The sequence below is a fragment of the Primulina eburnea genome, chromosome 3, assembly GCF_022965805.1.
Source record: "Primulina eburnea isolate SZY01 chromosome 3, ASM2296580v1, whole genome shotgun sequence".
Taxonomy (NCBI): domain Eukaryota; kingdom Viridiplantae; phylum Streptophyta; class Magnoliopsida; order Lamiales; family Gesneriaceae; genus Primulina; species Primulina eburnea.
In genome coordinates, this window is record NC_133103.1 from 11716059 (window position 1) to 11727032 (window position 10974).

At 35.9% G+C, this 10974-nt stretch overlaps 1 protein-coding gene across 1 annotated transcript; it reads right to left on the reverse strand.

Moving 5' to 3' along the window:
* Positions 1-8116: 8116 nt before the first annotated feature.
* LOC140828239 (uncharacterized) lies at positions 8117-10351 on the reverse strand. Its single transcript, XM_073191226.1, has 3 exons — positions 10100-10351; positions 9942-10005; positions 8117-9045 (listed from the first exon to the last, which is right to left on the reverse strand). The coding sequence occupies exons 1-3, from the start codon at positions 10213-10215 to the stop codon at positions 8788-8790; spliced, it is 438 nt and encodes a 145-aa protein (XP_073047327.1). The 5' UTR covers positions 10216-10351; the 3' UTR covers positions 8117-8787.
* Positions 10352-10974: the final 623 nt, after the last annotated feature.

Sequence of the window (10974 nt, forward strand, 5' to 3'; positions counted from 1 at the left end):
TCTTTTTTCAATAATGGACTGAACACCTTCCTGTGTTTTGCTAGGTTTTTGATAAACATCCCAGCAAAATTAACAACTCCTAAGAAACTTTGAAATTGTTTCTTGTCTTTGAGCTTTTCTGGAAAATTCTGCACCTTTTCCACTATATGTTCTTGCAGAATTATCCATGCCTCATCGATTTCAATTCCGATGAATTCAATCTTCCTTGTAGCAATGACTGCTTTCTTTTCAGATAAGACCAGTCCTTCTTTCTTGCAAACATTAGAGAAAATCTCCAAATGTTTAACATGTTCATTCATATCTCTAGATGCTATTAAAACATCGTCGATGTAAACAAACATAAACTTGAAATAATCTTTGAAAAGATTATCCATTTTTCTTTGAAATATCTGTGGTGAATTAGCCAATCCCATTGGTAATACTTCCCAGATATAATGTCCTTGAGGTGTAGAGAAAGCTGTGAATTCCTTGCTTTCTTCCTGCATCCGAATCTGATAGAATCCGGACTTGCAATCAAATTTAGAGAATATCTTGGCATTGCGAATGCAACTTATCAAGTGTTCTCTACTAGGTATAAAATACCCGTCAAATTCCAGAATTTTATTAATTTCTTGATAATTAATAACCAATCTGGGTTTTCCTCGTTTTATTTCACCATGGTTTCTTACCAGAAAACCTGGACTGCTATATGGTGACATACCTGCTTTGATCAAACCAAGGTCCAAATGTTCCTTGATTATAATCTGCATATCCCTTTGATCAATGATGTTCATTGGGATGGGTTTACAACGGACAAATTCATACTCTTTGCCTTCCTTGATCTTAAGGCAAGCCCTGAGTTGATTTCTGTCCCACCATGCCAAGGGATCTTCGTTATAATTTTCTTTGATCCTCTTCTTGACATCCTCCAGTGATACCTTGGATTCAAACTCTACTTCATTTGTCTGTAGAGTTATCTTAAGGCATTCTATATCTTCTGGTTGGAGTTCCTTATTTGCTCTTAACTAGAGCATTGTTTCTCCAAACCGTCTAGAATACTTCATTTTTGGGTTCAGAAGTTTTCCTGAATCACAACGCTTGTTGCAAAACTGGATTGGCAATTTTCTGTAAAATGCCTCCCTAAGTCTCTGGACTATGATTTTGTGAGCACATGGTGTTGTGAACACTAATCTTCTGGTCTCATTTTCTTGTGTATAGGATTTGAACATTTGTAGGAAATTATTTCCTAACAATATGTCAGCTCCTGTATCATGAAAATAAATTGGTGGTGTCTTTACCTTGTACCAGGGTGTTTGTCCCGCACCGCCAATCATAATTTCAGTCATCTTAATCCCTTTACATAAGATTAAGATTCTTCTGGAAAAATCTCTACCAGCAATTTTTGGTAATTCTTCTTCCAAATTATTTGGAAAGATTCCTCTTTTTGCTGTGCAGATTCCAGCCCCTGAATCAATATAAGCAGCAAAGTATTCTGCCTTATATTGTTCATATAACATTCCTATTGGAATGTAGATGGAGAATGGACTTGTGGTCATTGGATTTTCCACATTTTATCTTTTGCCATAAACTCCATTCCATACTCTAGACGTTTCCAAGGTTTGTGTTCCTCGAGAAACTCTAGTCCAAGAATCAGTCGATCTGATTCTTTACCTGGAATCCCTTGAATATGAACCTCCAATTCTCCGATATTAATCAGTCCTTGGTAAGTTCCTATCGTAGGTTGTTCCAAATAGTATATTGAATTACAAGGAAATTGATTCCTTTGTTTTGTAATGTCAAATACTATTTCTACCTCCTTCCAACCTTCTGGGCATCTGAGCTTTCCTATTGTAGAAAAACTTTTCAACTCCTGTTGGGTTTCTATGACAGGCTTTTTATCCCATCTGTAACTTGTAATTCTATCTTCTTGAAAAGATAGTCTTCTTGATTCCAATCTAAGACTTTGATTCCTCTGTAGAATCGGTTTGTCTTGGATTTGGATATCTGTTTCCTGTATTAAAGGAAACTCGACTCTTTCTGGATAAATTGCCTGCGCAACTTTTCCGAATATCTCAGGGATTTCAATAAACTCATTTCTAATAAACAATTCAGAATTATGTGTATTAGATAGAGCATATGAAATTTGATAAGTAATAGAGTAGGGTCTATTACCTTCTTTCATCAACCTTTTTTCCTTGAAGTTCTGATGCAATGTCAAGGCTCGGCTGAAATCCCGATCTGCCAGGTTGTAGGCTATCCTTGGATAGATTACTCCTACAATCTTTCCTGCACAGAGGTTTCCTGAGATGGTTCCCAGTACTGAATCTTGTAGATTCCCCATTCTTTTATCGCATATAGCAATATCGATTGGTGAATCTATCCCTTCTTTGAAAGTAGCCTTTATCATAATTTGGATTGCTCCGATATGAATCCAGGACATGGTCCTTGCTACTTCTATCTTGAGTTTTTGTAATTCCTCCTTGATTTCTTCGGAAGGAATTAACTGCATCTCCATTCTATTTCCTGTAAGTTCCATCGGGATTGCCATTTCCCTTCGAGAAACTTTATAGATTAGATGATGCTTTCTGTTTCTTAGGCCAAGACTTCCTAAGAACTTTTCTACCTGTCCTGCAGAGAAACCTTGATATCTCTGTAGACTTGGATTTTCTCTCATGATTCTTTGAACTATGTTTTGAGATATAGTTGTCTGGCTGAAAAATCCAGACAAATCTTCATGTGTTTCGTGTCGAAACACCTCGTCTTCAGTCAGATTCCGATTCTGTTCCATCAGATTCTTCCTGACTTAAGACTTCCTCTTCTTCATATATACTTTCATCTGAGGCAATGTCCTCAAATATGTATACTTGAATAAGATCTGGGTAATAAACTGCTTCTTCAATATCCGGAGTAGGATCGAAGCGTTTAATACCTCTTTTTTTCATTTTCTGGACAATTGGTCGAGATATGACCTCTTGCTCCACATGTCCAGCAATTACAGTCTTTGAAACTTTCATTAGCCCGAGTATGAGCTCTTCTGAAAGTTTTCTTTGTAGGTGTTCTTCATGTGCTTCGAGATGTACTCGATGCTTGGGATGATATCCTACTCCTCGATGGTCCGCTTCTTTGTCCAGATTTATAAGATCTGGCTTTCTGTCTAGACCATACAGTTCTTGGTTTCCAAGAACTTCTTACACTTCTTGCATAAGGATGAGTCCTGAAACTCTTCTTCTTATGCTTCTGTGTTCTACTTCCAATAATTGTTGGAAGATCATTTTCTTTACAACATAAAGGAGTTCTTTTGTTGATACCCCTTAAGCGTTTGTAATTCTTTTGTAATGCTGCCATATGGCACCATTCTGCCAATTTTCCTTTAAGGAAAGAGGCTCTTCTTGCCAACGTATCTGGATTACCAGGTACGTATTCCCTTATGAGCATTTCTCTCCAAGGGCTTGGCATTTTTGCGAAGAAAAGCTGCACAGCTATATCTTCTTCGACTCCTGAACTCCATCTATATTTAGTGAATAACATAATGTATTCATCCACCAAACATATGTCATTTAGTTCAAGACTATACAGAGCTTGAGTGTATTTCTTCTTCTTCTCTGTATCTTGACTGTTGAAATAGTCTACCCCTATAAAATGTGCTTTAAATAGGGTAGCCATTTTTCCAGCGATCTCACTAAGAGATTCACCTGTTAAGACTGACTCCTTCATGTCTAATGAAGTCATTTCCCAAGCAATTTTCACTGATCCCATGAGACTCATTTCTAACAGTTTAATGAATCCTTCTTTGTTGAGATCGAGTGTCCCTGCTGCAATTCTCATAGCAGATGTCCAATCATCTATGAGATCTTCTCTGTTTTTGAAATCTAATACATCAAGGTTAAGCATAACCCCGTAAGGATGTATAGGATCTAAAACAGTTTTCCCATAGGGTGTTTGGTGCAAAGGAATTTGATTTCTCCTTGCTCTTGTCCCGGCTGGGTGTGATCCTCCACCAGTATGGAAATCAGATTGAGATTCTCTCATATTGACATAAGATCCCACACTTTTCCTGGGTGGTTCTTGAGAGGATGACCATGTTATAGCAGGTGGTGTTTCACCTACCGCTGAGTTCATCTTTAGATCTAATACTTTGAGATTTGCGAAAGATTCCGCAAGCTCTTGTAGATCCTCTAAACCAATCCTTTCTAAAGTTGTCATCAGATAAATTTCTTTTCTGAGACAGACTTGATTAGATTGATCATCTTTTCTTCTTCAGTTAAAGGTTTTGATACCACTCTGGCCTTCCCTTGTTGATGTAACAAAGGTTCAGTACCAAAAGATGGTGGTAACCAACCTCCTGAAGTTCGTCTGCTGGAACTGGGTTGTTGTTCCAATTTCTGAATTCTTGTTTGAATATCCTTTAATATTCCAAGAATTTCTTCTTGGGTTGCAAGGATTTTCTCAACTCTTTGTGGTACAAAATATAGCATATTGCCATAATTTTGTACTGTCTTCTGAATTTCCCTAAGATCTGAAGAGAGCTTAGAAGAATCTGGAACTATCTCCAGAAACTTATTATTTTGAATCATAAGTTTACCTGAGATTTTACCTGAGGATGCAGTAGCTTCTCTTTCTGTTTCTGATATCTAACAATAGTTAGATGTACTTGTTTATATTCCAAAATATTGGAATATTCCTTGTAAATTATTTTCCTTGAACCGAAGTTCGGATTCATAATTTTTTCAAAATTCTCCTTCTCATACAATTAGTTACTAGTAATAATAAAATTTGTGTTTGAAATAAATTAACCTTTCGCTCTGATACCATTTTTGGAAAGCGCGGGATCAATATACTTTAAAATAAAATTAAAGGGTATGTGTGGGGACCCGGGCTCTAACTCAATTCTTTTGGGATTTATTGGATCTTTGCTCGAAAATGTGGGTCAAATTTTTGCTTTTAACATGAATTCAAATGTATAATTAAAGCATAACATGTCTCTATATTAATTAGACAACATAATGTACATACAAGTCTGTCTAGTACATTCATACGCTAGTGTTTAAATACCAACTACAAATATCAGTAGTACAAGTCTAATAAGCAAACACTAGAAATCTTCAACGCCCGAGATCTCCACGCTATCATCAATCTCTCATCTAGCTCGAGACCCAGATCCTGCCCCACCTGTTGCCATGCACACATACAGACACGACAACAGCCGGATAACTCCGGTGAGAACAAATCCCAGTATAAAACATGGTAAGCATGTACAGAAACAATCTAAATCATAAAACATGCTATCATGAACATATTCAAAAGTAATAGATTTCACAATCTATGAAATCAAATCAAAATAAGCATGCAACCCAATTCAGATACACATGCAATTTAAATCAAGTCATATAAACATGCTGTCATGACTGAAAGCAATAAACATAGGTTTCATAGTCTATGAAACCACATTCCTAACCACATGCAGTTCTAGTCAAATCATGTCTAGACTCGACTCAACTATATCTCTAGGGATCTCGGGGTGAATAAGACGTCACTGTCTGTCACCTACCCTCCCAATCGGGGTGACGTACGTCTTACTCCTAGACTTCGGTCATATCTGTATCGAATAATCTACAATAGGGTCTGCTTATGTAACGATACACCGAACGTCTAGAAGTCTGACTATCTGTCAAACTTTCCTATCTCAAATGCAATGTATAACAATCTGTAAACAAAGCATGTTCATTTCAAAAGATTTGAATATAAAGTCTATAAACAAATCACAATTATATCAAAAGATAAACAATAATCAAGTATGTGATTTTATTGGGAAACTCAAATGAGATCTGATTTGAGTTATATTTTCCCAGATATCACATGAATTATACCTTTGTCGTCCCGGTCTGACGAAGACGAAGTCTCGAAGTCAAATCTGTCCATATCCAATCTGAAAGACAATATCGAATACATAGTATCAATGACTAACTCAATTCACAATCTGTTCTAATCAATACTCAATTCAGTGCATAATCTGATCAATATCTGAACACTATACAATCTGACTCATATCAATGATATCACAATATAATCGAATTCATATCTGAATCTGAACAATCTAATTTAACTGATGTTTCGACGGCATAACAATACTGTCTCGATAACCCCGTCAGTCTAAATATCACAGATATAATATCAGACTTCGTAATCAATAACAATATCAGTCATAATCTCAATAACAATACAAATCTGACATGAAATCTCAGTCAAATCAACTCTGAAATTCATAACAAATACAGAAACAATCTGTTCTTCAATCTGACTTCGATTATACAATATTTACGGTAGCAGAAACGTCATATCTGATTCATATTCAATTCTGACAACATCATAATTACAAAACATCTCAAAACGTAATAAAACTTACGTCCTTGTGTAGCTCGAGTCGAGAGGAGTTCGATACTGCGTTTGGATTCGAATTCTGATGCACGGATTCTTCGAAATCACAATCTAAAAGGCGTAAGGATTTTTCCTCTCCAACCTTCGACCCTTTTCTGAAATTCTGAGAGAAACCACGTGTAACTATCATATATATACTGCATGCAACCGAATAAAACGTGGCATAGTTTTTCTTGTTGCACGTAAGACCGCGGGTGCGGTCTTCATCTTACCGCGGGTGCGGTGTGTGCACCGCGGGTGCGGTCTGACTAGCACCGCGGGTGCGGTGCTGCTACGGAATTTCTTGCCAACTTACTGTCCATGCACCGCGGGTGCGGTGATGTCTGGCACCGCAGGTGCGGTGATGCTTCGACCTTTCTTGCAAAAATCCACAATTGCATGACCGTGGGTGCACTCCTGTTCTGGGCGCAGGTGCGGTCTTGCAAAGTCCAATTCCTCATGTCTTTTCTTCCCTCATTGCCTGTCATGCATTCTCATATCTTCCGAGTCTCACGTTAACGAAGATTAATACTCTTGGTTTATCAATTCTATAATTCTTGGGCATTACAGTATGGTTGGTATTTTTGAATAGAATTTCTCTCACCAGGGATGTAAGAACAAAATTGTTTTGAATTGGGGACTGACCACCAATTCTCCCTATTTTCAATCAGTTCATTCAGACTTAGGGTTTACCTATATTTTTTTTTCAGACAGGCATCCACTAATTATCTTTCTAATAAAAGATAATTAAACTTCCAATCAGAAGCAATTAATACACTTGAGCTACTTGAAGGGTTAATCTAGCAGAGAAAGAAACAGTAGTTGACCTCGATAAAAAATAATTACGAGAAGACATATCTATATTTACGATTTTAAATTTTATCTCCGAAAAGTTTAATTTTATGTTATCACTCCGAACTTTGTGTGCTGTAGCATATCATATATTTTTATCACAATTTTGTATCATTGACAAAATTACTCATTTCATAATTTGTTACGATCACAGATGTCGGATCTTGACCAAATTTGTATACATTTCAAGTTTTTTCTAACCTCATTAAATTTTGTAATAAATCCAGTTAAGAAAGAACCCCCAAACGCATGTTTGACCCAAAATTAGTGACAAATCCCTTCACTTTCAAAAAATTGGTCTCATGTGAGACCGTCTCACGGATACTAATCTGTGAGACGAGTCAACCCTACCCATATTCACAATAAAAAAAGTAATACTCTAATCATAAAAAATAATATTTTTTTATGGATGACCCAAATAAGATATCCGTCTCACAAATTCGACCCGTGAGATTTTCTCTCACAAGTTTTTGCCAAACAATTATAAAGTTTAATCCCCAAAAAAAGGAATAGCCAAGTGTCGATCAAGATTTAAGCCCGAGAAATAAAATAAAAATAATCAGACCCACCAAACTCGTGGGCTGCCACATGGAATTTGGATATATATATAGCCATGCGTAAAAAAATACGTTACAACTTCTTTTAAAATTATTAAAAATAAAATTCACATTTTGCATGAGTATACTATCGGTAGATATTTATACCGTAATTTTTTTTAAAAAAAAAAATTATGTCGATTGCGATGAAAATATATAAACACAATTGGAAAAAAAAAACTTATTTTGAAATAAATGTTTGTCGAATTCACGCAACACGAAAAATAAATCATATGATAGATGAAGGAGCGCATTACATTCCACCAACTGCACTACATTTAACTATAAGCTAAGAGGGTATCACATTTCATCAAACTCAATATGTTTTGCTTCAGCGTCGACTTTACTATCTTGCATCACGCTTAGCCAACAATATGAGCTAGAAATTATAAACGAGATAGCCACAATGAATGGATCAAAGAGCGTAAATCCACGCAACTATTTCAGCACATATGTCTTGGTTTTGAGTAAGACATGCACATATGTGAATTTGATCTGCTTAAATCAATGTAAGCAATAGATTGAACAATCTCGATCTAAAATAATTCCCAGACAACAACCATTCTGGCCATATCTACTGCTAAGGAGAGAGTAAAACATCCAGAAGACAAACAGATTGATTGCAGGCAATTTAAAAGGAGAGCAGAATACACATTATCAGAACTTTTATTTAAAAACAATGCTTGAACAGATTGTGAGTTGTGACTCTTTATGATGATCTCATTTGCAGTATCATCACTAGGAGAAACCGAACTCCGATAGCTAAAACAGAAAAAGGGGTATCTATCTATGTACACCACTAACTATGATTTCCTCAACACTCTCCATCAAAATTTTCAAGATCTTAGTCTTGAGGTCTCATTCCATACTTCCTCTCTTTTTTCCTTTTTTGTAGTATTTGGAGACTATCAATTTCTTTTGTTTATGCATTTATTAACTGAGCATATCATGCCATAGTAACATGAGAAGTTTGCCAATCAAAGCCTTCCACTCTTACAGTTGTTCGTTTCGTCCCAAACTCTGCTCTGGTATGAGCTGATGATGGCAAAGCTGAATTTGATTGGGAAGAACATTTGGGGATTAGGTTTTCAAGAGCAAAATGGGAATCTTGCACTAAAGGATTTGGGGCTCTGCATGGCGGAGATCCAAAGAAAAATGGTGGTGATGATGCTAAAGTTGTACATTGTTCTGTCTCATGATCCTCCTGTAAAAGCAAGAGACCGATACATTAGATAAAAAAATTCAAGTTAGATGTATGTTGACTCTCACTCCACCTCTTTCGTTGACACACCACACCCTATTTCTCAGAACTACGATAGTAGTTGTGTTAGTAATCAAAAGGTGGATTGTTTTCCACTAGAAACAGAAACCAAATCAGCTCTTATTGAAACCGAATTTCGCAGTCCTAGTAAAAAACAGTCCACTGGCAAGTTTCTCAAATTTTTGGCTTTAATTTGGGAAAATATCGCTACCAAAATTAAATGGTAGATGTTACAAGCAAGTATAAAAACAGTAGGGATTGATGGAAAGAACATCAATCACCGAAACTTATCATAAACTAAAGTCCAGGCTAACTTAAAATGACGAGAGAAAGATAAGTTATATTAAAAAGATATCCAGCTAGTTAGTGACTCGTACAATTCCGAAAGAGTGACTCTCATGTGAGACCGTCTCACGGGTCATAATCCGTGAGACGGGTCAACCCTACCCATATTCACAAAAAAAGTAATACTCTTAGCATAAAAAGTAATACTTTTTCATGGGTGATCCAAATAAGAGATCCGTCTCACAAATACGACCCGTGAGACCGTCTCACACAAGTTTTTGCCATTCCGAAAAAAAAAAAAAAAAACCAAATCAATCCATGCTAAACGCTATGAGGATCAAATTCTACATGACAGTCAAATTGCAAAATTACCACTCTCAGTATTGTGAATCGACAGATAACATAATCACACTATTTCAATCTACTTCAGATATCAATAAGTTAATCATGAATTCGATAACATCCGATCAGATAGATTTACAAATTACAAATGAAATTTATTCACGCAATAAATAGCACTAATTAGCAAATAAAACATGAAACCAGGAAATTACCTTATAAAAGATTAGGCCCGTCGATTCAGCTCCTTGTTTCGTATCAAACGCAGCAATATCATTACTGTTCCATTAAAAGGGTACAGAACTCAACAACCTAAACACAAAAATCGAACCGAAAAAATCTCTTGCAAAAAAGGAACATCGTAAAACGTCACCGTATGAGAAATCTCAACGGCATTATCAGGCGGCTGTCGGCATCGAAAGGTCCGATCCTACGGGGCGTGGGACAAACAACCCGACCCATTGCCATACGGCTTCCGCAACAGTTCATGTCCGTATATAGTTTTTCACATCCGATGAGCTGAAAATTTTGAAGAATTTGTATGTTTCGAGGAGAAAATTACGGCCAGTCGTCTGATTTCTGGAAAAGAGAAATGTAAATTTCTGGAAATAAATACAACTAAGAGGCAATATGTAAGAAAAATACGAAAATGTATTGCTATTTTTAGATAACCCCTAATTTTCGGGGCATGCACATGCATCGTTAAAATTTTATTTATTGATTGATTCTGTCGTTTTAAATTTTTTGTTGAATTTTACTCTTATCCTTTAGATATTTAAAATATTATTATAAATTAGTTGAAAATTTTTATTTGGTCTTGATCTCTCCCCAATTAGAACTCTAAACGATTTGCGAATTTTTCAATTTGGTTCAAAAATATCTTATTCGTTTTTAAATTTATCGAACTAAAGTCTGTTCAAAAAATTATCAAATAAATTCAAACCAAATTATATTTTTCTATAGTTCGTTAGTGTTGATATTTTATTTATATAATAGAAATATATATCAATTAATAGATTTCGAGTCATTTGGACCAGTTGTGTTACATCCCAAGGTCAGGCCCATGCTTGGGCTTCAACATGATATACCATTAAAGAAATTACTTTCATCATTTTTCTTTAAATCAAGTTGATACATGAGTCTAATGTAACTCTTTATAAAAAATTATAAACTTTCATTTTCAACAAATATGGGATAAGTTTGTCACAATACCTATTGTACAGTCGCGCATGCACGGTTCTAGGCCTC